Consider the following 27637-nt stretch of genomic DNA (forward strand, 5'->3'; position numbering starts at 1 on the left):
CAGGAGTTCAAGACCAGCCTGACCAACGTGGTGAAACCCAGTCTCTACTAAAAATACAAAAATTAGCCAGGCATGGTGGCAGGTGCCTGTAAACCCAGCTACTCGGGAGGTTGAGGCAGGAGAATTGCTTGAACCCAGGAGACAGAGGTTGCAGTGAGCCAAGCTGGCGCCACTGCACTCCAGCCTCAATGACAGGGAAAGACTCCATCTCAAAAAAAAAAAAAAAAAAAAAAGGGCCAGGCGTAGTGGCTCACGCCTATAATCCCAACACTTTGGGAGGCCGAGGTGGGTGGATCACCTGAGGTCAGGAGTTTGAGACCAGCCTGGCCAACATGGCAAAACCCCGTCTCTATTAAAAATACAAATTAGCTGGGCGTGGTGGCAGGCGCCTGTAATCCCAGCCACTCGGGAGGCTGAGACAGAAGAACTGTTTGAACCCGGGAGGTGGAGGTTGCAGTGAGCTGAGATTGCACCATTGCACTCTAGCCTGGGAGACAGAGCAAGTAGCACTGTTGGTAGATAGCAAAAAAGTGGAAAAAACCGAAGTGTTCATCAGTATAAAATGACGAAAAATGGTCCATTATTTTGCAGTTATTTCATTTTCATTAACTCAAAATAACAAATTACAGGACAAATGGAGAGGAAGAAGAAAGTGAGGGTAACGTTTCTTTTTCTTTTTCTTTTGTTTTTGAGACAGAGTCTTGCTCTGCCGCCCAGGCTGGAGTGCAGTGGTGCAATCTCGGCTCACTGCAACTTCCATCTCCCAGGCTCAAGTGATTCTCATGCTTCAGCCTCTCAAATAGTTGGGATTACAGGCGCGCACTACCACACTTGGCTAATATTTTTGTATTTTTAGTAGAGATGGGGGTTCACCATGTTGCCTAGGCTGGTCTCAAAACTCCTGACCTCAAGTGATCCGCCTGCCTTGGCCTTCCAAAGTGCTGAGATTACAGGTGTGAGCCACCGTGCCTGGCCATGTTTATTTCTCTCTATATTTTTGTACTGTTTGATTTTTACTGCAATAAACACATGTTGCTTGTTTAAGAAAGAGAGAAGGCTATATGAGCTTCTTCTATCCACTTATTGAGATTGCTCTTTCTTCCCAGAGAAAGAACATACGATTATGTTTGATAGCAACAGCTACTATTAATTAATAAACCAAGTAATTAAATGTCCAAAGACCTGGGAGGAAAAGCATTATGGGAGGAAAGCAAAATGGGCACAATTCCTCCATATCCTGTTGTTGCCTTAGGCCCCACAGTGCCCAGGACGTTGTGGGTGAAAGGGCAGGTGTTGGTCAGGGGCAGTAGCTCACACCTGTAATCCCAGCACTTTGGAGGCCCGGGTGGGAAGACTGTTTGAAGCCAGGAGTTCAAGACCAGCCTGAGGGACATAGCAACACCCTGTCACTACAAAAAATAAAAAAATTAGCCAGGCTTGGTAGTGAGTGCCTGTAGTCCCAGGTACTCGGGAAGCTGAAGCAGGAGGATCTCTTGAGCCCAAGAGTTTGAGGCTGCAGTGAGCTATGATTGCACCACTGTACTCCAGCCCAGTTAATATAGAGCGAGACTCTCTCAAAAAAATAATAAAAAAAGTGGGTGTTGATAGAATCTGCTTTTTTTTTTTTTTTGAGATGGAGTCTGGCTCTGTTGCCCAGGCTGGAGTGCAGTGGCGTGATCTCTGATCACTGCAAGCTCTGCCTCCCGGGTTCCTGCTATTCTCCTGCCTCAGCCTTCCGAGTAACTGGGACTACAGGTGCCTGCCACCATGCCTGGCTAATTTTTTGTATTTTTAGTAGAGACGGGGTTTCACCGTGTTAGCCAGGATGGTCTCAATCTCCTGACCTCATGATCCGCCTGCCTCGGCTTCCCAAAGTCTTGGGATTACAGGCATCAGCCACTATGCCTGGCCTAGAATCTGCTTTTTTTACACAAGGCCTAACTCCATCCCACCTATCTACCATTCTTTTATTCACTGGTCTTACTGTAAGGAAAAAGCATGGCAATTTTCTGAGCAGAGTTTAAAAGGGGGCTGTGATTAGAGACAGACGCTTTTGGAATTAAGTGTTAGAATAAACAGGAAATTGTGGCCTAAGATTAGAAGATTAGGGAACAATAATCTTTGCAATGTTTTCAAAAGGAACAGTGGGTATGAGAAAAAAATACTGTTTGTTTATGTATGTGTGTGTGTATGTATGTATGTATGTATGTATGTATGTATGTATTTGAGACAGACTCTTGTTCTATCTTGCCCAGGCTGGAGTGCAGTGGCACAATCTCGGCTCACTGCTGCTTCTGCCTCCTGGGTTCAAGCAATTCTCCTGTCTCAGCCACCGGAGTAGCTTGGACTACAGGCGTGTGCCACCACACCCAGCTAATTTTGCATTTTTAGTAGAGATGGGGTTTCGCCATGTTGGCCAGGCTGCTATCGAACTCCTGACCTCAGGTGATCCACCCACCTCAGCCTCCTAAAGTGCTGGGATTACAGGCGTGAGCCACCATGGCCGGCCAAAAATACTGTTTAATAAGCAGGAATCAGGGAACAGTGAGAGACTGCCAAATCAACCTTGCAGAGCACATATTCCATTTTAAAGATGGGGAAAGCCCAGAGATGTTAAGTAATTTTCTCAAGTCCACACAGCTGGTAAACAGTGTGACTTCAGATGTGAACTGTTAACCATCAGACCACAGAGTTTCCCATTATAACCGCTCCAGCTTCACTGCAGCAGCCCATCAACCCAAAATATTCAGCTAAACTGACAAGCAGATCAAAGTCCAGCAATGAAAACAAAAGATCAGAGTTCACTAAAGGTAAGGTCAAAGACACTGTTAAGTCTGGTGCAACATTAGATGAGTCTCTCCTGATTTACATTCTGATTTTCATCCAGCTCCTCACTTCAAGTCATGAAGTAACCTCCTTAGCAGAACAAAAAGTACCAGACCTAGTTGTAAGGCCCCCTTTATCTGGTCCAGGCCCGATTTCCGCTCTGCTTCATTGCGGAAGCGTCTTCGGATGGTAGGAAAAACCTTGGTCTCCCATGCTTTCACCAGCAGGGCGTAGTGGTCCTCCTGGAAGCAGAAGGAACCTCATGAACGGAGAAGGAATATCTGGTGCAGGCATCACTATTTCCCTAACTTACAGCCCTCACCCTGAGGTCTTCACCCCACTTAAATGCCAGTAATAGAAAGATCAGACATAGACCCCTGTACTAGATACACCCCCAGATGCCAGGGCAGGGAACAGCAACACTAGGGCAAGCTCTTCGTTTCCCTCTAAAGAAGCCATAGAAGCACTTTCACAGGATTCTGAACTATTGCAAAGCACTTCACTTCTCCAGTTTCTGGATCTTCACCGGGAGAAATGGCCCAACAGATATCGCTATTGATAGGGGTTTAGAAAAATTAACACTCTAAGGTCACTGTTCAAGCACAATGATGTCACTGAGAGCAACAAAACCAGCTTTGCACTCTCACATCAAAATCACTCCTCCAGGCTTGTCCTAGTCACTAGGGAGCTAAGCAAATGCTGCTGAGTCCTGATCTAAGCCTGTGGGTCTCTTACCTGAGGGATGTCATCATCGTCATCATCATCGCTTTCATCATCTGCAATGGGAGGCGGGTGAGGGTCTGGGCCAGAGGTGATGAAATTCTCATAGCTGAGCTCGACTTTATAATGACAGGAGGTGTCACTATCATATTCTGTAACAGAGCACAAGGACAGCGAATTCTAAACAAGAGCAGGCTAGAAAAATCCTTAACTTCCCACCCTTAGACAAACCAGATTATCTTAATTTGCATGATAGGAAGACTCCTAGCACACTGAGGAATTTTAAATCACAGAGTCTAGGAATAACTAATTATCTATAATTACCCTGAATCCTAAAATAGTTTTTATGAGTATAATTCATTCGATTCAGAGAAGACTTTAGAAAGTCCTTCACTATAGATAGAACTAAACAGGCTTTTTTTTTTTTGAGACAGAAGCTCACTCTGTTGCCTAGGCTGGCAAGCAGTGGTGCAAAGACAGGTCACTGCAGCTAAACCTCCTGGGCTCCAGTGATCCTCCCACCTCAACCTCCTGAGTGGCTGGGACTACAGGTGTGTGCCACCACACCTGGCTATTTTTTAAATTTTTTTGTAGAGACAGGGTCTCACTGTGTTGCCTAGGTTGGTCTCAAACTCCTGGGCTCAAGCTATCCTCCTTCCTTGACTTCCCAGTGTTGGGATTATAGATGTGAGCCACAGTGTCTGGCCCTAAACAGAATCTTAAAACAGTTTGCAAACCAGTATCCAATGGGCCAAATATGGCCTGCAGACATCCTTACTTTGGTGAGCTGTTTTATTTAATTTTATGACAAAATTGTTACAAGTAATCATAAAAGTTTTTTTTTTTTTTTTTTTTAGATGGAGTTTCACTCTTATTGCCCAGGCTGGAGTGCAATGGCATGATCTCAGCTCACTGCAACCTCCACCTCCCGGTTCAAGCAATTCTTCTGCCTTAGCCTCCTGAGTAGCTGGGGATTACAGGCACACGCCACCACCCCCAGCTAATTTTGTATTTTTAGTAGAGATGGGGTTTCTCCATTTTGGTCAGGCTGGTCTCGAACTCCCAACCTTAGGTGATCTGCCCACCTCAGCCTCCCAAAGTGCTGGCATTACTGGCATGAGCCACCTCACCTGACCATCATAAAAGTTTTTAGTGCACGCCTATATATCCATTGCCTAGCATTTTATTATTCTGTGATTACCTTGGTTTTAGGACAATTTTTGAAAATGAGTAACACTGTGACATGAGGAGACTTCATACAAAGTCCTGGGGCTCTACTGGTCTTGCACTGGCTGCCCTAAGGCATAGCAGGCTTCCTGGAAGTGGGGATGAACTTTCTGGTCTGCTGTGCTTCATCCTGCTCCCCACCTTCTTTCACCAGGCCTGTGACCCCATTACCAATGGGCACGTGAGTTTGCAACTCCTGATTGTAATGAGGATGCTCAAGTGCAATGGGTTTATGGAATTCATAACATTCATGGTCTCAGGAAGCCATGGAGGCAGTAAGTTCCAGGAGGTGACTTACGTTGCTGAGCGGTGGCCACGGCAGCAATCCGGCATGGTGGCCCATGAGTGCCTGGGTCTGATGCAATACTGGTGCCGGCATCATTGTCACTGTCAGATGCCATGGCGAAAGGCAGGGCCTCAAAGTTAGCGCTGATCTCTTCTGCTAGGTCAGTGCACAGGTCAGCAGCGTTGCGGTGGGCCTGCCCTTCCGCGTAGGCAAACGGCCGGGAGCCAAAGTTAGCTCGGGTTTTGGTGTTCTGGAAAGGAGACCAAATGAAGGATTTGGAAAGACTTACGTTTATTTTATTTCTGCAAGAGCCCAAGGCACAGCTCACTAAACGTCACCTTGGAAGAATAGCCCGAGGTGTGTGCTGGCATGAGAAACCAGGTGGGGGCTGGAGGGACTGAGCACACCTGTGCTCAGAGCCCTGTACAGCCAGCCCTGCCTCCCTGTCCCTCACCTCACACTCTCATGTACTTTGCTGCTCAAACACATTGACCTCTCTTGTTTCCAACACTGCTCCTCTCTACCTGACACTGCTCCTCTCTACCTGACACCAGCACCCATGCTGTTCCTTCCACCTGGAATATTCTTTTGTCCAACTTTGCCTAGTTAAGACCAGCTAATATTCCAGACCTGGCTCAAGCAGCACTTCTTCAGATTAAGAGATACAAGATCAGATGTGCCTGCCACTTGCTTCTAGGAAGTCTGTGATTCTCATTCACAGCATTTACTAGTCTGTGATTACATACATACACATGCATATTTATGTGATTATTTGACTACTGTCTGATTGATTCCTCCAACTGATCATAACCCAATGAAGACAGAGATCATATCTGTTTTGCTCACTGCTATATATCCAGAGCTTAGCATAGTGCTTGACATAGAGTAAGTATTCAATAAATATTTGTTGAATGCATGAATGGAACAGGCTGAGAAATGCTGCTTTAAATTATTGGCATCATTAATTCACTCAACAAATACAGAGATAAAAGATGGTATCAGACACATGGTACAGGGCCAGATCCTATAGGACCTTATAGGTTATTTTTTTAAAAGATGGAGTCTTGGCCGGATGCAGTAGCTCTTGCCTGTAATCCCAGCACTTTGGGAGGCCGAGGTGGGCGGATCATGAGGTCAGGAGTTCGAGACCAGCCTAGCCAACATGGTGAAACCCCATTTCTACTAAAAATACAAAAATTAGCCCAGTGTGGTGGTACACATCTGGAGTCTCACTATGTTGCCTAGGCTGGAGTACAACTGACTATTCATAGGTGCAATCATAATGCATTGTAGCCTGGAACTCCTGGGCTCAAGTGATACTCCCAACTCAGCCTCCAGAGCAGCGGGGACTACTCTGGCACCACCACACCTGGCATCTTGTAAGTCATTATAAAGACTTGGGCCTTTAAAATGCATGACACGAGAAGCCACTGACTGGATAGTGACATTCCAACTAACATCTTGAAAAGATCACTGTGATTGCTGGGTTGAAAAGACATGTATTACCTTAGAGATGTCCTGAAGGGGAAAAAAAAAAGATAAGACATGTGAACGGGCAAGAATGGGGGCTGGGGGAGGAGTCAGAACACTGTAATGAGCTACCCAAGGGAAGATGGTGGCAGGGCCGGGTTGTTGATGGAAGAATGGGAGAAGGGGTCAGATTCTAGATACATTTTGAAGGTTAGAACCAAGATCTGCTGACAGGCTGGATGTGGAGCAGGAGAAAAAAGAGGAGTCAAGGAGAATATCAAGGTTTTTGGCCTTAGCAACTACAAGCATGGAGCTGCCATTTCCTGAGATGAAGAAGACTGGGGAAGTGGCAGCTTTGGGTTTGGGGGAGAGTTAGGCTAAGTCTTGGTCACGTTAACCTTGACATGCCAATAAGGCATCTCTTTAGAGATGCTGCCCAGGCTGCTGGGTTTGGAGCATGGAGTTTAGGGAAAGGTCTGGGATAGAGATATGGATTTGGGAGCTACCAGCACGTAGTAAGTAATAATGTTCCAGAACATTGGATATTAATAGATGCCCCTTAAGAAACAAGAGTTCCATCATTAAATATGTATGAGGATGCTGGTTAACTAAGTTGAACTTACAAATCTTTACCGAAGGTTCTCTCCAAGTTTCTGACATACTGAGCAACCAAAGAGAATCACTTTCAAAATTTACTTAATCACATAATCATTTTACTGACATTTGAAAGAACTCTAGTGTTCCTTGCATTGTTGTCTGGGAAAGGTTGCTAAAAAGATGTCAAGGCAATGAAGCACTAAGTTCCTGATATAGCATTGTTCAATCTAAGACTGTGGGGTCAACACAAAGGAAGACACACACTTGCTCAAGCTGGCTCTGCCCTTCCTCTGCCATTGTGTACCAATATTATGTACAATGAGGGCCCGTTTGCTCCCTTTCATTTTTCCATGTCTAACAGGAACAGGTGATGAAGGAGAATTTGTTTTCCTTTCCCAACAAGGTAACCTGCCTTTTTCTGAATGTGAACCACTGGCCACATGCCACCAGAGACGTCTTCAAGATATGGTGAGAGGCGCTGCCCGCAGTACGTGAAGTACACCCGGCCCTTGGCTGGCTGTCCCGGAGGAGGTGGAGTCCCCTCGGTTCTCTCCCAGCCAATTCCTGCCACGTCACCTATAGCAGAGAACGGGAAGGAAAACACATTTTCTCCCTTTTATTAAGTAAATTTTAAATTTGCAACCAGAGTGTCACCCTACACATCACAGACTATTTATGCTCTCATTTACTTCTGAAATGGACATGAAGTTATTGTATTTATTTATTTATTTATTTATTGAGACGGAGTCTCACTCTGTTGCCCAGGCTGGAGTACAGTGGTGCCATCTCGGCTCACTGCAACCTCTGCCTCCCAGGTTCAAGCAATTCTCCTGCCTCAGCCTCCAGAGTAGCTGGGATTACAGGCACCTACAAGCACGCCCAGTTAATTTTTGTATTTTTAGTAGAGACAGGGTTTTGCCATGTTGGCCATACTGGTCTCGAACTCTTGACCTCAGGCAATCCGCCTGCCTCGGCCTCTCAAAGTGCTGGAATTACAGTCGTGAGCCACCGCGCCCAGCCTAAGTTTTTGTATTTGGATATAAAGTAACATAACAGAAACAACCCATTTAAAGAAGCTGTCAGAATTTTTAGAAGGAAAATGCCTAGTGTCTGTGTTAAATTAGTTACCGCAATTACATATTAAATTTAGCCTTTATTTTCCTGGCAGGCAAGAAAAAAATGAAAAACACTAGGTACTATTTTTAAAATAGAAAAATGAAGTTTTTCTCTTTTGACACATGGAGGATTACTTATGACGAATAAGTAAAAAGGTATTAGTAATATCATCTCCGGTGAATATTCAGAAATGGCCTTAAAATATATAATTTAGGCCGGGCGCAGTGGCTCAAGCCTGTAATCCCAGCACTTTGGGAGGCCGAGGTGGGTGGATCACAAGGTCAGGAGATCGAGTCCATCCTGGCTAACACGGTGAAACCCTGTCTCTACTAAAAATACAAAAATTTCGCCGGGCTAGGTGGCAGGCACCTGTAGTCCCAGCTACTCGGGAGGCTGAGGCAGAAGAATGGCGTGAACCCGGGAGGCGGAGGTTGCAGTGAGCCAAGATTGTGCCACTGCACTTCAGCCTGGGCGACAGAGCAAGACTCTGCCTCAAAAAAATATATACATATATATATATATAAAATATATATATATAAAATTTAAGGCCAGATGTGATGGTTCATGCCTGTAATCCCAGCATTTTGGGAGGCCAAGGTGGGAAGATTGCTTGAGCCCAGGAGTTCAAGACCAGCCTAGGCAACACAGTGAGACCTCGTCTCTACAAAAAATACAGAAATTAGTCAGGCATGGTAGTGTGTGCCTACGGTCCCAGTTACTCAGGAGGCTGAGGTGGGAGGGTCACTTGAGCTCAGGGGGTCAAGGCTGCAGTGAGCTGTGATTGCACCATTGCACTCTAGCCTGGGTGACAGAGTGAGACCCAGTCTCAAAAAAAAAAAAAAGAAAAAAATACATATATAATTTTAAACTTCACCTACAATGTAAGCTAAAGATAGACCACTAAATTCCATTATGTTTCCTACTTATAAGCATTTAAGGCATTTTGCAAAAAGTGAAGATAACCAACAGAATCCAGGCTGTTATCTGATAAGATGACTGGACACTGGGGTAGGACTTACAGAACCAAGAGGAGCCTGTCAATCGCATCGGCACTCTTACATCAGCTGCCTCAAGCAAGCTGCTAGCACGTGTGGCCTTATAATTTATCTTTTGTAAACTCTCCGGTAAGTGCATGAAGTTCTAAGGTTCTGTTTTGATCACAGAGTCTCCTATGGCTTAGGTACCACAGGAATGGGAGCTTCCCAGTGGCTGGGGACTTGTCATTGTTCGCCACGGCATCCCCAGGGGCCAGAAGAGGGTCTAGCAGGTAGGAGATGCTCAGCAAGTATCTGTTGATGAATGGAAGCCCATGTATTGGTAGAGGGGTTGAGATTCTGTTAGACAGATTGGGTTCTAATTCCTATTCCTTTGCAGACACATTTCTCTAGAAAGAGGGTAGTCTGTGTGCCCGTAGTCCAGTCCTAAATGTTCTCAAAAACCACAACTGATAAAACAACAAATACAGCAACAAGGAAATAAAAACACTGAAAACGCTCCCCCAGCCTACCACCCACCCCCGACACACACCCTTTTGTGCTGAAAGCGCTTAGGTAAGTACTCTGCTGAGATGTCTGAGTTCTGCTTTGTGAAGTAAGAGAAAAATTTTTACTTTGCCCTGAAATGATTTCCAAGTCATAATATGACTTGGCTTGAGTAAAAACACTATGCTGCCAGGGGCCGGGTGTGGTGGCTCACACCTGAGAGCCCAGCACTTTGGGAGGCTTAGGCAGGGAGATTACTTGAGATCAGAAGTTTGAGACCAGCCTGGCCAACATGGTGAAACCCCGTCTCTACTAAAATACAAAAATTAGCTGGGCATGGTGGCAGGCACCTGTAATCCCAGCTATTTGGGAGGCTATGGCAGGAGAATTGCTTGAGCCCAGGAGGTGGAGGTTGCAGTGAGTTGAGATCGCACCACTGCACTCCAGCCTGGGTGACAGAGCAAGACTCCATTTCAAAAGAACAAACAAAAAACAAACAAACAAAAAAACACAAAAAAACCGCACTGTGCTCCCAGGAAAAGTGTAATTTAACAAGCAGCCCCCTTAAGGACAAGTGATGGCAAAAGTAACCTCCAGGCAGCTACAAGAGGCTACCTATTGGAGTGACTTCATATTCCCCATCTCATCATCCCAGATTGTTTACTATGTATCTCCATTTAAGTTCTATTATAGATGAAGCCTAAGATGCATTGTCTAAAAATAAGTAACCAACATATTTGGCTGCTTCAAATGTCAGCAGGACAGTTCTGTTTTTTTGCTATAGCTGGAGTACGTAGGGCCAATCCTAATTCAACTACTATACAGATCTAGTTATTTACATGGAGACTAAAAAGGAGGAGGAAAGGGCTCTTTATTGAGTTGACTGTCTATGTGACTGAAACATAGAGGCAGAATATTTGTCAAAGCTTGACCAGATGTTTATAGGCTGTATCTACCAATAAGGCATTTCTCTCTCTCTCTGTTTTTTGAGATAGGATCTCACTCTGTCACCCAGGCTGGAGTGTAGTGGTATGATCACAACTCACTGCAGCCTCAACCTTCTGGGTTCAAGTGATTTTCCTGCCTCAGCCTCTTGAGTAGCTGGGACCACAGGCATGCGCCACCACTAATTTTTGTATTTTTTGTAGTGATGGGGTTTCGCCATGTTGCCCAGGGTGGTCTTGAACTCCTGGGCTCAAGTGATCCTCTTGCCTCAGCCTCCCCAAATGCTGGAATTATAGGCATGAGCCACTGTGCCTGGCCCAATAAGGCACTTCTCCAGTGCCTCACAGCTAGAGGTGGAGTTCTCTTTTTTTGAAGCTATTTATCTGCTCATTAATGAAAGACTAAACTTCAGATAGAAGCAAAATCTCTGAATTATCTAATGATGAAGGCACAAAAGTACACGTAACTCTGGAGTTACCAAATGGAGGCTCTAATGACGAGGGCTCATAAAGTGAGGGGTTTGGTGTAAACTAGGGGGCAGCAAGGACGTGTTTGGTTTTTGCTGAATGACAAACTGCCCATTTCCAATTGCTAAATTTATTCAACTTTAACCTGTTTAGACCCAAACCTGAGACCAACAGAATCACACAGGGTGGAAAAGCTCCCACTGCACTCACCAGGGGAGAGAGTCACGTCTAAGCGAACACTCTTCCACTGTAACAAACTGGAGCCATTATAGTGCACGGCTCGGCCGTTGCTATGAAAAATACAAAGAACGGAGGTCAAAGACAAGAAAGATAAGCCTCACTGGCCAACACACAAACAGGGAAGTCGTGAAGTGGAGGGGGGGTGGTCAGCATTGTGAGATTATTATAATATCACTTTAGTATTAAAATACCCACACCAATATTTCCCAAACTGTATTCCTAGAATAAAGGGTTATAGAATTTGCAAAATAAACAGATTTTTAAAAAATTACAGGTCAACTAGGAAGGAATCTTACTAATGTGCACTGGAAATCTCCAGAAAGGAAAAATAATGCTCTCCTTTCCCCAAACTCACTTGAAGACAGAACTCTATTTTGACTTCCTGAACACCTATACACACCTTGTGGGAGGCTACTGCTCTCTGTCACACTGAGCTACTTCTTTTACTTACTTATGGAAAAGACAAGTGCCCACTGGATTAGTCCAAGCCCCATCTCGCTTCTCTGCTTCTGTAGTGAAGCCAAAGGAAACTATTGGTCCGGTGTCATCATCGGTGTCTCCATAGGAAACGATTTCAATTTCCCAGTAAAAAGATGGGGCCTGAAGAGACGCCAGAAGAGAGCAGCAATCAGAGGGCTAAACCTGGGCCTGAGACCTGCTTTTTCTTTCAAATCTGAAGATGCAAAAGACAGTGTGTCATGTGATGTCTCACCTGAACTGGCAGTGGTGAAGTGGCATAGATAAAAGTGCCCCGGGGCAGGCCTCCCCCAGCGCTGGGGTCAGCCAGGAAGGTGACTGAGGTAAGGTGAGATGAGAACATGCAGGCTCGAACAGGCGGAAACACTCGCGAGGGGCTCCAAGTAATCTCTTTGGGCTGCATCAGGGAGAAAAACCCATATTCAGTAGAACTGCAAACACAATCCCTTTACTCTCTCAAAGAAGAAAAACATTTTATCTGATGGTATTAAAATATAGGCATACACACACACACACACACACACATTTATTTATTTAGAGACAGAGTCTCACTCCTATCACCCAGACTGGAGTGCAGTGGTGCAATCATAGCTCGCTGCAGCCTCAAGCTCCTGGGCTCAAGTGGTCCTCTTGCTTCAGCCTCCCCAGTAGCTGGGACTACAGGTGTGCATCACCACACCCAGCTAATTTTTGTATTTTTTGTAAAGATGGGATCTTGCTATGTTGCCCAGGCTGATCTCAAACTCCTGGGCTCAAGCTATCTGTCTGTCTTGGCCTTCCAAAGTGCTAGGATTATAGGCGTGAGCCGCCATGCCCAGCCAGGCACATATATTTTTTAAAAAGTGTATCTTTTTTCCAAATAAAATTTTTACTATCCCTTTAAGACACTATTTATCTTCCATTATCATCAATTCCAAGGTCTGGTCCCCATCCTCTTATAGCCCCCATGTAGTTACTGAACAAATTTTAGTACAATTTATAAATGCATGACTTAATATTCAGCTCAAGGCTAAGCAGGGGAACCATGGTGAAACTTCCTTTTTCTTTTTTTAAAGGTTAGTTGTCTTGCTTTCTCAGTTTTATTTTTAATCATTCTAATCATAAAAATCTCAAGCTTCTCTATCAGATAAAAGCAACTTTTTAAAAATTTATTATTTTTTTTTATTCTTTGAGACAGTCTCATTCTGTCATCCAGGCTGCAGAATCCCAGCTACTCAGGAGGCTGAGGTAGGAGAATCAGTTGAACCGGGGAGGTGGAGGTTGCAGTGAGCTAAGATCAGGCCACTGCACTCCAGCCTGGGTGACAGAGCGAGACTCCATTTCAAAAAAAAAAAAAGAAAAAAAAAGAATTCATATAACACACAATTCACCCATTTGAAGTGTATAAGTCAATGTTTTGTTTTGATTTTTAATATTTATGGGTACATGGTAGGTGTATATATTTATGGGGTAAGTCAATGGTTTTTAATATATTCACAGAGTTGTGCAACCATTATCGTGATCTAATTTTAGAACATTTTTGTCCCTACTGAAGGAAATTCCATACCCTTTAGTAGTCAATCCCTGTTCCTCTCTTCCCTTAACTCTCCTTTGCCCCCACAGCTCCTGGCAATCACTAATCTATTTTCTATGTCTATGGATTTACCTGCACTAGACATTTCATATAAATGGAATTTATATAAGATGTGGTCTTTTGTGTCTGGCTTCTTTCACTTACTGTAATTTCAAGTTCATTCATGTTGTAGCATATATCAATACCTCATTCCTTTTTATGAACAAATGATATTCCATTACATGGCTATTGCATATTTTATTTATTCATCAGTTGATGTATATTTGCAGTTTCCACTTTTTGGCTATTGTGAATAATGCTGCTAAGAACATTAATAGATGTACCAATTTTTAATGTTTTGCCCCTCTTTTTTTTTGGACAGAGTCTTGCTCTGTCACCCAGGCTGGAGTGCAGTGGCACAATCTCAGCTTACTGCAACCTCTACCTCCCAGGTTGAAGCGATTCTCCTGCCTCAGCCTCCCAAGTAGCTGGGATTACTGATGTGCACCACCATGCCCAGCTAATTTTCGTATTTTTAGTAGAGATGGGTTTCAACATGTTGGCCAGGCTGGTCTCAAACTTCCGGCCTCATGTGATCTGCCCAGCATGGCCTCTCAAAATGTTGGGATTACAGGCGTGAGCCACCATGCCCAGCCCACTTTTGTTTTTTAATTACTCACTTATGTTCTCTGTTATGAAACTGACTGTATCTCTAAACTTTAAAAAAAAAGCTTTCTTTTTGTTATTGACAGCACAAAGAAGCTATTTATAAATTACTAAGTTTCGCTCCCCTGCTATAATTTTCCAATATTCAGAATGTCAGCTCAATTTGCTCTGACATTCAAAGATGAGAGCATGGCACCACAAAGAGGGCATGTCACTGCAAAAGAATGCACCTCCAAACGGCTTTGCAAACACTTATTCTAAATGTCCTTAACTTGCTGCTGGCCTTACTCAGTGATGTGTGTGGCAGTTGCAGGAGGCGCGAAGCACCGCAGAGGGCTCACCTGTCTCCGGTCAGCCTGCAAAGGAGGCGGTGGGGGCCGAGCACAGTCCCGGTAGAGCATCCTCAGCCTTTCACACTGTACCTCCACAACTGCAAGTCGCTCTCCTGTAGAGGGCACATGTTGAATCTGTGAAAACAACTCCCGCAACTCCCAAGTGGGTGCTGACTCTTTTGGAGCAGCATCAAAACAATAAAATGCACTTATAGAGCTCATTGAATTTTTTTTTTTTTTGAGACAGAGTTTCGTTCTATTGCCCAGGCTGGAGTGCAGTGGCGCGATCCTGGCTTACTGCAACCTCTGCCTCCCGGGTTCAAGAGATTCTCCTGCCTTAGCCTCCCGAGTAGCTGGGATTACAGGCACATGCCACCATGCCCGGTTAATTTTTGTATTTTTAGTAGAGACAGGGTTTCACCATGTTGGCCAGGCTGGTCTCGAACTCCTGACCTCAGGTGATCCGCCTGCCTCGGCCTCCCAAAGTGCTGGGATTACAGGCTTGAGCCACCGCGCCCAGCCTGAAATTCTTATAAAACAACAAATACCCCGAGACATCTTTGTCTTCCATATGTAGCCCAGCATCACAACAATGAGGGCAAGTGCTTAGCCTCTGGTGCAGTCCAACTCCTGGATTCAGAACCTGGCCCCAGTACTCAGTATTTATCATCTCACTTGCAATACTGGGTAACAACAGCACCTGTGTCTCACAGGGCTGTTGTGAAGATGTGATGAAATAACTTAAGTAAAGCCCTCGGCTAAGTCCCTAGCACAGGCATTCAATAAATGTACTGTTATTCTCATCATCTAATAAATGAAGACTATTATTCTTATCACCTAAATTAATTTTTAAAAATCTAATATCTATGGAGCACCTGCTATGAGCAAGGCACACTGCGAAGTGTTGGAGAACACAAAGATATATGAGCCAAAGCCCCTACTATGGAGGGAAAATAAGATGCGCACACACGCAGACCACACACAGGCACACACACACAGTAAAGAGCACAGTGCTGGGCTGCAGTATGTGATTATGTAATATAAGGTACAAGCAGAGGCACAGGTGAATGAGCAGTGACTTCATTCGAGCATCCAGAAAGGCTTAATGAAAACATCATGAAGTTAGATCTTAAGAAAGCCAGGTGCGGTGGCTCATGCCTGTAATCCCAGCACTTTGGGAGGCTGAGGCAGACGGATCACTTGAGGCCAGAAGTTCAAAACCAGCCTGGCCAACACAGCAAACCACCATGTCTACAAAAAATACAAAAATTAGCCAGGCATGGTGGCACATGCTTGTAATCCCAGCTACTCGGGAGGGTGAGGCATGATAATCGCTTGAACCCAGGAGGCAGAGGTTGCAGTGAGCTGAGATCACGCCACTGCATTCCAGCCTGGGTGACAGAGTGAGACTCTGTCTCTAAATAAATAAACAAGAGATAAGAAGCACCTGCCTTGGCCCTGCATGGTGGTGCATGCCTGTAATTCCAGCACTTCGGGAGGCTGAGGCAGGAGGACTGCTTGAGCCCAGGAGTTTGAGACCAGGCTGGGAGACATAGTGAGACCCCGTCTCTACAAATTTTTATTTTTTTGAGACAAGGTCTCTCGCTCTGTTGCCCAGGCTGGAGTGCAATGGCGCAATCTCGGCTCACTGCAACCTCTGCTTCCCAGGCTCAAGTGATCCTCCCACCTCAGCCTCCCAAGCAGGTGGGACCACAGGCGTGAGCCACCACACTTGGCTAATTTTTTGTATTTTTTGTAGAGACAGGGTCTTGCTATGTTGCCCAGGATATAAAAATTACAATTAAAAAAAAGCACCTGTTTTAAAGTGTTGGTAGTGAAAACGGGCAGGAAAGGGATAAATTTCAGGAGCATTTTATTTTATTTTATTGAGACAGGGTCTCACTCTGTCTCTCAGGCTGGAGGGCAGTGGTGCAATCACAGCTCACTGCAGCCCTGACTTCCTGGACTCAGGTGATCTTCCCACCTCGGCCTCCCGAGTAGCTGGGACTACAAGTATCTACCACCATGCCTGGCTTTTTTGTAGATAGGGAGTTTCCTCCATTTTGCCCAGGCTGGTCTCAAACTTTTGGGCTCAAGCATTCCGCCTGCCTTGGCCTCTCGAAGTGCTGGGATTACAGATGTGAGCCACTGTGCCCAGCCTCAGGAGCATTTTAAAGGAAGAACTGGATATGGCAAGTGATTGGACGTGAAGGGACAAAGAAGAGGCATCATACTTGACTCAGTATCTGGGCATCAAAACTAACCTGGCGCGGCTTCTCATGCCTGTAATCCTAGCACTTTGGGAGGCTAAGGAGGGAAGATCACTTGAGCCCAGAGGCAACATAGGGAGACGCTGTCTCTTGTTTTTCTTTTTCTTTTCTTTTTTTTTTTTTTTTTTGAGATGGAGTCTCGCTCTGTCGACCAGGCTGGAGTGCAATGGCATGATCTCGGCTCACTACAACCTCCACCTCCTGGGTTCAAGCGATTCTCCTGCCTCAGCCTCCTGAGTAGCTGGGATTACAGGCACTCGCCCCCATGCTTGGTTGATTTTTCTTTTTTTTTTTTTTTTTTTGAGACGGAGTCTCACTGTGTCACCCAGGCTGGAGTGCAGTGGTGTGATCTCGGCTCACTGCAACCTCTGCCTCCTGGGTTCAAGTGATTCTTCTGCCTCAGCCACCTGAGTAGTTGGGACTACAGGTGCGTGCCACCACACCCGGCTAATTTTTGTATTTTTAGTAGAGATGGGGTTTCACTATCTTGGCCAGGCAGTCTTGAACTCCTGACCTCATGATCCGCCTGCCTTGGCCTCCCAAAGTGCTGGGATTACAGGCGTGAGCCATTGCACCTGGCCTAATTTTTGCATTTTAAGTAGAGATGGGGTTTCACCATGTTGGACAGGCTGGTCTGGAACCCCTGACCTCAGGTAATCCACCCACCTCGGCCTCTCAAAGTGCTGAAATTACAGGTGTGAGCCACAGCACCTGGCCCTCATTTTTCTAATAATTAAAAAAATTACACTGGGTGTGGTGGCTCATACCTGTAATCCCAGCACTTTGGGAGGTTGAAGTGGGCAGATCACTTGAGGTCAGGAGTTTGAGAACAGCCTGTCCAACATGGTAAAACCCTGTCTCTACTAAAAATGCAAAAATTATCCACGTGTGGTGGCAGGCACCTGTATTCCTAGCTACTCGGTAGGCTGAGGCAGGAGAATCACCTGAACCTGGGAGGCAGAGATTGTAGTGAGCTAAGATCGTGCCACCGCACTCCAGCCTGGGCAACAGAGTGAGACTCTGTCTTTTAAAAACAAACAAAAAATTAGCCGGGCATGGTGGTGTGCACCTGTGGTCCCAGCTACTCAGGAGGCTGAAGCAAGAGGATTGCCTGAGCCCAGAAGGTTGTGGCTGCAGTGAGCCTTGATCGCAACACTGCACTCCAGCCTGGGTGACAGAGCGAAACCCTGTCTCAAAAAACAAAAACAAAAGCAAAAACAAAATTAGTCTGAATATTAAGTAAAACAGGGAACTCGGGAAGGAGAGCTGGTTCCAGAGTAAGGAATGACTTTGGTTATCAATTTGGTGCATTCATGAGGCTGGGGAGGGGGATATTTTTAAAGAAGTAGCTGCTAAGCCTGGATCTCAGCTGAGGGATTGCTCAGTGTAGAAGCCAGGAAAGCTCAGGAGAAGGGTAGGTAAAAGTAAGGAGGGTCAGGGTGAATCTTGGAGCCCTGTTTCTTCCGGTGAGGTCTGATGGTTCCGGTAGCCTGCTGTCTGGGACCACCCTCTACTTACAATTCGGACTTTGTAATCATGCTTCCCAGGAGTTCTGAGGAACTTCCAAAGTTGGAGAATATCTGGCTCAGGGAGTAAGTACATTAGGAAGCTGGGAGAAAAGGAAACAGCTGAAACTGGGAGATTCTAGCTTCTGCAAGGGGGTAAAATAATGTTGAGAACTTTTTTGGTTTCTATGTGCCTTTTCTTCAGGTTCAAAAATCTGCTTCCTCTGCTGTTTCAACCAAGGGATCCAGTTGATGTCTCAGGAATATTTCTTTTTTTCTTTCTTTCTTCTTTTTAGACAGAGTCTTGCTCTGTCGCCCAGGCTGGAGTGCAGTGGCACGATCTCAGCTCATAGCAACCTCCACCTCCTGGGTTCAACCGATTCTTATGCCTCAGCCTCCCAAGTAGCTGGGATTACAGGCACACCCCACCATATCTGGCTAATTTTTGTATTCCGAGTAGAGACAGGGCTTCACCATGTTGGCCAGGCTGTTCTCAAACTGCTAACCTCAAGTGATCTGCCCACCTTGGCCTCCCAAAGTGCTGGGATTACAGGCGTGAGCCACCACGTCCGGCCTTCAGGAATATTTTTTCAAGGAAAAAAGTTTTGTAGTGCTATCTCCCTAGATCAAATGGAATCTGGTACTGTCTTCTTTAGATAGAGATGCTATAAAATTTGGCTATCAGTGAGTAAATATTAGAATGGCCAAGTTTGCCACTTAATTCATCCAAGAAGAGGAAAAATAATAGAAGTTGATTAAATATTTTAAAATTTAAAAATTTTTAAAAATTTGAGTATCAATACATTATTGCTTATAAATTTCATGACATTTTCATATATAAAGTAAAAAATTTTAATACCTTAAAAAATGAAAATCAAATAACTCTGTCTTTTCTACCTACTCCTCACCTTGAATCTTATTTATTAAACAGCTTTTCTCCTGAGTATAGTCTATGCCTCCCTTGTAGGCCTAAGAATCTACCACTGTTCTGCAAAGTAACCCGGAATGTAGGTTTTTCCCTTTGGTTTTTATCACTAACTGACACAGGAGTCAGTAAACTTTGCCATTTACTTCAAATGTCAGAACCATTTCTGGTAACCTAATAAGTGAGTTATTAAGGATTCTTTTTTTTTTTTTTTTTTGAGATGGAGTCTCGCTCTGTTGCCCAGGCTGGAGTGCAGTGGCATGATCTCGGCTCACTGCAAGCTCCACCTCCCGGGTTCACGCCATTCTCCTGCCTCAGCCTCCCGAGTAGCTGAGACTACAGGCGCCCGCCACCACGCCTGGCTAATTTTTTGTATTTTTAGTGGAGACGGGGTTTCACCGTGTTAGCCAGGATGGTCTCGATCTCCTGACCTCATGATCTGCCTGCCTCGGCCTCCCAAAGTGCTAGGATTACAGGCATGAGCCACCGCGCCTGGCCCAAGGATTCTTAAACTTTACATAGGATACTATTTAGAATACAAATCAATACGCATAAGCTCATAGTCTTCTCTTTTGTAGTAATTAACAAGCACTTCCCATACATTTCTTTGCAACTCTTTGTTACCACAAAGTGGTTTTCCACTAGGAAAAATAGGTTAGGTGGACTATGATCAAAACCATGTGAGACCACTGCTCTAAATTATTACAAATCCTACCTTATGCATTAAGTATCAATGTAAATTTCACAATTAAGACCTCTTTATTCTATAAAATATATAAGAGGATACCCAGAAACAGTCCCATAGAAAAGCAAGTGATTAATTCAGCATGTTATATGCTGCTATAATCAGTCAAAATACGTCTTCGAATGCAATCTAAGCCAACAATATAAAAAAAGTCAGAGGCAGTGAACTAAGGACCTACTAAGAGTACAAAACGAAGTCACAAGTAATTTCACCCTTGAAGCCTAGCACACCCCTTGCTTCTGTTCTTGTTCTCTATTCTTAGGATCTCTCTGAGGTTTATTAATGGTTCCTGGATCTCCCAGCTGGAGCTTCTGCTGAATCCAAGGCACTACCCTTATCAAAAGAAAGAGATGTGAGAAGTAAAACGGATACAGACAAATTTAAAAATAAAAAGAAAACAACAGAAATGACCACAATGTGAAAGAGTAACAAAAACTACAAACAGAAAAGGTATTAGAGAGTTACTGACAAAATAAACGGCATGAGAAAAAGTAATACAGATTTTTTAAAAGACCAAAAAAAAAAAAAAAAGAGGATGAACCTACAAGCACTAAGGGATTTAAAGCTGTCCATTTCTAACATGTAGTTTGTGAAAATGTTAGCATTGGAGGAATGTTAATTGAATTGTGAACAATTTCACTTAGGGTCCAGTTATATCCTTGGGGACAAAAGATAAATATTCATTTAACCAGGCCAACTACCAATTTACAGGAAACAAAACAGCAAATGAACATGGTAAATGACACCACAGGGATACAGTCATCAAAATCCAGACTGGGAAACCTTCCACAAACAAATTGTAAGGCAAAAAAAAAAAAAAAAAAAAAAAAAAGACTAAGAGGAATCTATATTTTAAAATAGATTAAAAAGACACAGCAACAAAGTAACAATTTGTAAACTTTATTTGGATCCTCATTCAAATAAATAAACGTAAAAACAAGGATGATCTTTATGGGAAAATTAGGAAGTTAAACACTGACTAGATATGTATATACACATATTTTTAGAGACAGGGTCTCACTGTGTTGCCCAGGCTGCACTCAAACGCCTGGGCTCAAGCGATCCTCCTGCCTCAGCTTCCCAAGTAGCTTGGATTACAGGCACATGCTACCATGCCCAGCTTAGATACTTAATAATATTTAAAAATTACTGTTAAGAATTTAGATAGGTGATAATGGTGGTGTAGTTATTTAAGATTCTTTATTTTTCAGAGACGTAAACTAAAATACTTATGAATAATATAATATCTAGGATTAAAATAATTCCAGGGGTTGCAGCACAGATAAAACAGGATCAGTTATGAGTTGACAACTGTTGAAACTGGATAATGGAATCCTGAAGGTTCATTATACTAGTCTCTTAATTTTGGTATTTGTTTGGACTTTTCCATACACACACACACACACACACACACACACACACACACACTCACACACGCACTCACACACACACATGCAAGGATGGATGTTAGTGCAAACTCTTGACTAGGAATTCAAATGTAGCCAATGACAACAGTCAAAATGTACATGACAGCCCTAAGGACAGCTCCTAAATATTATAGTTCTAATAGGTAAATAAAGGCAACAAATCAATAGGAATGAAGAAAAGAAAACACTCTGACATGGTCCTAAAGTTAATTGAAAAATGCTGATTTCCTAACTGGTGTAGATTAAAAGCTTTTTATTTACATTTCTAGGTCTGTGATGCACGTGAGTTGTGACAGGTGTTGTCTTTACAGCTCGGCTGTTTTGATGTGTGTGTATGAAAACACTTAACATACCATTATCAAATTGCAAATGTGCTGAGAAAATTCAATAAAACAGGGTGGTAAGGCAAGTTCAGGTACTCACCAGCACTACATTCCTGGGCTACTAGGTTAAGAACTTCAACAGCTGCTGGACATTGTTGTATGAATTCTTCACAAAATAAGCTGTCTTCTAAAAGCTGGGCCATGACCAGGCATGCTCTTAATGTTAAAAGATTTACAATATTTCAAAGTCATCAGTGTTCATTGTCTAAAAAAGTCAACTGTGAAAAACATTTCAATCAATTTTGCCCCCCAGTTTACAACAAGGTTCAAACACCCCACTCATCTTGCTTTTTTTTCTGAGCTGGACTGTCTTGGAAATATATAAATAACTTCTCTTTTGCCACACAGTAACTGCTGACACTGCATGAAGAATTGGAAAAGAGAAAAATGGTTGCCATCGCCACTAAATGGAGATACAAAGTGCCGGGTGAGAAATCAGCACTGTCTCTTAAAAGCTTTTCCTAACTTTGCCCTAGGGAAGCAAGAGGGATTCAAAAAGCGGGAAAATCTGTATGGCGATCGCTCTCACCTGATTCAAAATACACACTAGACATTTCTAAGAAGTGTCATTGTTGGCCGGGCATGGTGGCTCACGCCTGTAATCCCAGCAATTTGGGAGACCAATGCAGGTGGATCACCAGAGGTCAGGAGTTTCAGACCAGCCTGGCCAACATGGCGAGACCCCATCTCTACTAAAAATATAAAAATTAGCCAGGAGTGGTGGTATGTGCCTGTAATCCCAGCTACTCAGGAGGCTGAGGCAGGAGAATCGCTTGCACTAGGGAGGCAGAGGTTGCAGTGAGCTGAGATCATGCCACTGCACTCCAGTCTGGGTGACACAGCAAGACTCTGTGTCCAAAAAAAAAGAAGTTTCATTGTCAAAAAGAGACACCTGTTACTGTTGTTTAACGCTAAATAAATGTATTTGCAGGAAAAGACCAACACCAACCCCTGTGTGCCTGTCCTAGTTTTCCCATCATCAGTTTGGAAAGTGATAGGCCAGATATGTATCAATGTGGCCTGAACCATTTTATTTATTTAATTATTTATTTGAGATGGAGTTTCGCTCTTGTTGCCCAGGCTGGAGTGTAGTGGCACCATCTCGGCTCACTGCAAGCTCCGCCTCCCGAGTTCAAGCGATTCTCCTGCCTCAAGGTAGTAGAGTTATTCCTGTGATGGAACAGAGTTCTTCTAACAAAGCAAATCAGTGGAGCCTTATATATGTGTTTCATACATCACATTTCATTTGTATGCTAAACTTTATTTTGAAGTGTAGACATTGGGGAATGCAACAAAAATTGCAGAAATTAAGGAATGCAACGAACTATGGTAAAAACTGTAAAAGAATGGTTACTGTTGCTCAGTTTAGTGTGAGCTTCAAGCTGTGGACTCACTAAGTTGGGAGTGGAGGGGCCCACCAAGGATCCCTTCTTCTGTCAGCTTGCACCATGTCAGCACATAAGGCAATGTGGGGAGGGTACTCACCTTGTCCTTATTTCAGCAAGGAGCCGAACGACTGCCATCACAGGAGCTGACCCATCTCCTGTTGCAGGAAGTGAGGTGTGAATAGAGAGACTTCCCTCCTGAGGAAGCAACATGGACTGGACTGCCTGTACTACCTTCTCAGTAATGGACAGTTTATGAAGAGGCAATGCCTGATGGCGGTGGGGGGGCATGGCAAAAAGTTAAATTCAAGTAGTTAGTTTATAAGAAATGAGGGTGTTATTATTATCTGGAGTTAATTCTTAAATTTTCAGTTAAAAAAATAAAATCACCATACAGAAAACTACAAACCACATCAAAACAATTAAAAATACATTGTAGAAGAGCCCTAACCAACAAAGAAATGAATTTGGTCATCTAGATGAAAATTTTCACACAAGCATTACTATTAAATAACTATAACCAATACATAAATATACATCACAAGTACAATTTAAGATAATCAAGCATTTGTGCTTCTGCACTGAGCATGTGCATAGACTCATTACAGTACAGTTACCATTGGCAGACATTTTACAAAGCATTTAAAAATCACCTTACCTCTGATCTTGGAACACAAAGTCTAGACAATGGAATAGTCAATGTGTCTGATGCTTGCGAAGTCTTTCTACAGTCTATGGGTGGGAATCTGACTGTAGCTATACCTTCCTGTTCATTGATAGAAGCCACTACTCCAATGCTTCCTGAAATTCCTCTACCTAAAACCTGGAGACAGAGATAGATTAGCACTACCAACCAGCTCTGACGTGTGGGCAGCTGTCTTATGAGACAAGAGGAAAAAGTAAATTTATAGTTGTCGTTGTTGGCGTTACAGTAATAGTTTATACTACTAGGGTAGCAGATACCAAGCCCTAGACATGACTTATAATAGGCCCTAAAACCTAACTGCAAGGTGACCACAACATGCTGTCATCTCAAATAGAAACTCGTTACTGCTAGGCCAGGTGTGGTGGCTCATGCCTGTAATCACAGCATTTTGGGAGGTTGAGGCAGGTGGATCACTTGAGGTCAGGAGTTCGAGACCAGCCTGGCCAGCCTGATGAAATCCCATCTCTATTAAAAATACAAAAACTAGCCAGGCAAGGTGGTGGGCGCCTGTAATCCCAGCTACTTGGGAGGCTGAGGCAGGAGAATCATTTGAACCTGGGAGACAGAGGTTGCAGTGAGCTGAGATTGCACCATTGCACTTCAGCCTGGGGAACAGAGCAAGACTCTGTCTCAAAACAAACAAACAAACAAACAAACTTGTTACTGCTGTTTAATGGTAAATAAATATTTGCAGGAAAACACTGTTTTCCTTCCATTCCAATTCCATCATCAATTCTAAGACTGATACTGATCACACTACAGGACACAAGTATTGTAGTTAACCTAAGACAGTATTGCATTAATATCTGAATAATGTGTGGCACAGCGTGGATTTGAATTCAAGAATTTCTCAGATTCCTTATTTAGCTTGAAGAAACAGGTTTTTTGTACAGCTGGTTGGATAATACTTGTCTTACAGATGATCAATTAATTAATGGATGCTTATATATATGGGGGAAGCAATGATTTGGGGAACATGGTGGTTGGTACCTGAACCTCGGATCCTATCTTGATAGTCTCTTTGAAGCCTCCAAGTGCACACAGTGCGGCAACGGCCTGGCGTGCAATTCTCTGAAGTTTGGCAAGTTTCCTGCCACTGCTGCTGCCATTTTCCAGAATGCTTTCTGCGTATTTCCCCAATTGTGGAATGTACATCAGTGCTCGAGACAGAACCTAAATATAGAAGCAGTCCGTGCACTAGGAGTTAAAGCTTTGGTTGTTTTGATGCCAAAGGTGATAAAAGTGTCTACAACAGTGCCTGGGTCCCATGTATTGAAGGAACTCTGGACATGTGAGGGACCAAAAAACTATCAGGTATGGCCAATGACATCTGCCCATATTTGTCTATGTAACTGGACAAAATTGGAAATACACAACTGGGAGAATCAAACATCATGTCACTAAAACCTCTACAATGAAACAATCATTTATCTGAAGGAAAACCATCCCAGCATACTGTCCACTTGGCAACACTCAGTTACCTTCAGGACATGTCATAAGGGGTTCATTTGAAGAGTGCCTGTGGAAAGGGGGAATTGCTTACAGATCTGTAGTTTCAGGCAACTGGACTACTGTTTGTAATGATGAATCACTTACTGACAGGGCACTCAGGCAGTGTAAATCATGCAGAGGCCTCCTTGGACTTAGTGAGTACACTTAAATCCAATAAACCAACACTGCATGATCTCCTAATGTCAGTACCAATCTAACATAAGCAAGAAGAAGAGAAACAAGGCCTGTCACTCTTTCCCTGAGAATACTGTCCTATCGTCTGCAAAATGAGAACCGGGAGTGACAGGTGATATAGGTTAACAGAGTTGAAACTACTACAGCAAAGCAAATTCCAGGGGAAAGTCAGTTAACAGGTATCTGACGAATTTGGAAAATTTCTCTTTACTAAAATGCCCCTTGCTGGGTATGATTCTAATTCTAATTAGCTTACTTCTTATTTTCTCAGTTGAGTAGCAACACTGCGCTAACCTTCTCTGCTGTTGTGGTCCATATTTGAGCAGCATTTGATTCAGGTGCCATGAGCAAGCTATGTAGCAAGGCGATCACTTCTGCAGCCATGCTGTTTGCCACGTGCCCACTGATGAAGGGACGCACGGGATCAGTCCTGCAAGTGTCAACAGGAAAAAGTGTCAGTGCCCAGTGATGGTTAAGACTGCAGGGAAGTGGCTTTCAGGGTTAGCATCAGAGGAAAACCTTTTCTATTTATACAAGAAAAAGTGGATTCCATTGACCGAGAAAACAAGAAGCTACATTATCATTAGGAAGAAATCACTGTGTCATATTCTTTGTGGTATCTGAAGAACTGCCTCAAACAATGGACCTCAAACTTTATTTATAAGCCATGAGGATCAGGGAAAGACACTGCATTGCAACTATTCCTGGCTTTCAAGCACAAAACACCTCAAACCAACTTCACAGAGGCAACACTTAACTGCTGCTTCTGCTCCTAGAAAGAAGTTTGTGTTCAGTTGGGGAAGTGGAGATGTACCATTTGCAAGAAATAAAGGTAGCAAGACCGGAGTTTATTAATACTACTCAAAAGAATCCTCTGGCTATAAATGTCCCCTCAGCCAGGAGCATCCCTCTATTCTTTCATGACAACCTCAGATCTACCTGGATGGTCATTACTCCCCGACGTACTCCAGGCTGTACCTTGAGTGCAACTACTACAGCAGACGGCGGCCTCATTTCCAAGAGGTCAAGGGGATGGTAGAAAATTAAAAAGCTAAAAACAAACCCATTATAAAGTAAACCTGAGATGAGTGTGGACAGCTCCTACCTGTGGAAGGTTTACCTTGCAAGCTCCGAGTTCCTCTCTCGGCAAATGGAAGTTTGGGCGGTTTTCTTTTTGTCGCCTGTGGATAGTCCACTCACAGTCTCTGGGTTGATAGACTCTACAGGTGGCCCAATGCTGACGATGAGGCCCGACTGTGCCCACTTGGTGGCTTTCCGCAGGGCAGCTGCAGCCTCTTCTGTAATCACTTCGCAACAGCCACCCTGGGGTGAGGTTGAAGACACTGAGAAGATTCATTTCACTCTTCCCAGCACTGTATTTTTCAAGTCTATTTCCCCTCAATTACCAAAGCAATCCACACTCATTTTTTTTAATTCAAACATAAAATATTATATGTAGAGTAAAATTTCCATAGACATCCCAGGCCTCATCCAGGCTGAGATAATGGTTAGTCATCTAGATAACTTCTGTGCAAATTCTGGCATATGTATCACAGGGCCCCGACACAGGCTGCATTTCATTTTGCTTTTATCAGTTATCAGTGTATCGCGGAGACTCTTCCACATCAATACACAGAGATCTACCTCATTGTTTTTCATAGTTGCACAGCATTTCATTATATGACTGTAATAATTTCTTTAACCAATCCCCTCTTTATGAGTATGTGGATCCTATTTTTTGTTTTTGTTTTGTTGGAGATTGAGTCTTGCTCTGTTGCCCAGACTAGAGTGCAGTGGTGCGATCTCGGCTCACTGCAACCTCCGCCTCCCAGGTTCAAGCGATTCTCCTGCCTCAGCCTCCCAAGTAGCTGGGATTACAGGAGCCTGCCGCCACGCCTGGCTAATTTTTGTATTTTTTAGTAGACAGGATTTTGCCATGTTGGCCAGGCTAGTCTCAAACTCCTGACCTCAGGTGATCCACCTGCCTTGGTGTCTCAAAGTGCTGGGATTACAGGCGTGAGCCACAGCGAATGGCCTATTTTGTTTGTTTTTTCAAACAAAACTGTGAAGAACACCCTGTGTGTTTCTCCCTGGACACTTGAGACTTTATTTACCCTCACCTTGACAATAAAGGGTATTACTAATCTTTCTTGACTTGTCTGACAGATGAAAAATGATATATTACTATTGTTTTTATTCCTTT

General features: G+C 43.8%; 1 protein-coding gene across 6 annotated transcripts in view; it reads right to left on the reverse strand.

Annotated features, from left to right (window-relative positions):
* Window positions 1-27637, reverse strand: part of HECTD4 (HECT domain E3 ubiquitin protein ligase 4) — a 218577-nt gene that overhangs the window by 42953 nt on the left and 147987 nt on the right. For all 6 annotated transcript variants that reach the window (XM_031001130.3, XM_031001134.3, XM_031001133.3 and 3 more), the window contains exons 39-52: window positions 26555-26757; window positions 25729-25864; window positions 24739-24921; window positions 23701-23865; window positions 23143-23312; window positions 21698-21813; window positions 14412-14515; window positions 12088-12249; window positions 11827-11975; window positions 11346-11425; window positions 7539-7702; window positions 5072-5309; window positions 3562-3698; window positions 2942-3068 (exon numbers count right to left, since the gene is read on the reverse strand). In XM_031001130.3, coding sequence (XP_030856990.2) covers window positions 2942-3068; window positions 3562-3698; window positions 5072-5309; window positions 7539-7702; window positions 11346-11425; window positions 11827-11975; window positions 12088-12249; window positions 14412-14515; window positions 21698-21813; window positions 23143-23312; window positions 23701-23865; window positions 24739-24921; window positions 25729-25864; window positions 26555-26757 — 2134 coding nt within the window. The remainder of the gene's footprint in view (window positions 1-2941; window positions 3069-3561; window positions 3699-5071; window positions 5310-7538; window positions 7703-11345; window positions 11426-11826; window positions 11976-12087; window positions 12250-14411; window positions 14516-21697; window positions 21814-23142; window positions 23313-23700; window positions 23866-24738; window positions 24922-25728; window positions 25865-26554; window positions 26758-27637) is intronic.

Source organism: Gorilla gorilla, chromosome 10 (genome assembly GCF_029281585.2).
Source record: "Gorilla gorilla gorilla isolate KB3781 chromosome 10, NHGRI_mGorGor1-v2.1_pri, whole genome shotgun sequence".
NCBI lineage: Eukaryota > Metazoa > Chordata > Mammalia > Primates > Hominidae > Gorilla > Gorilla gorilla.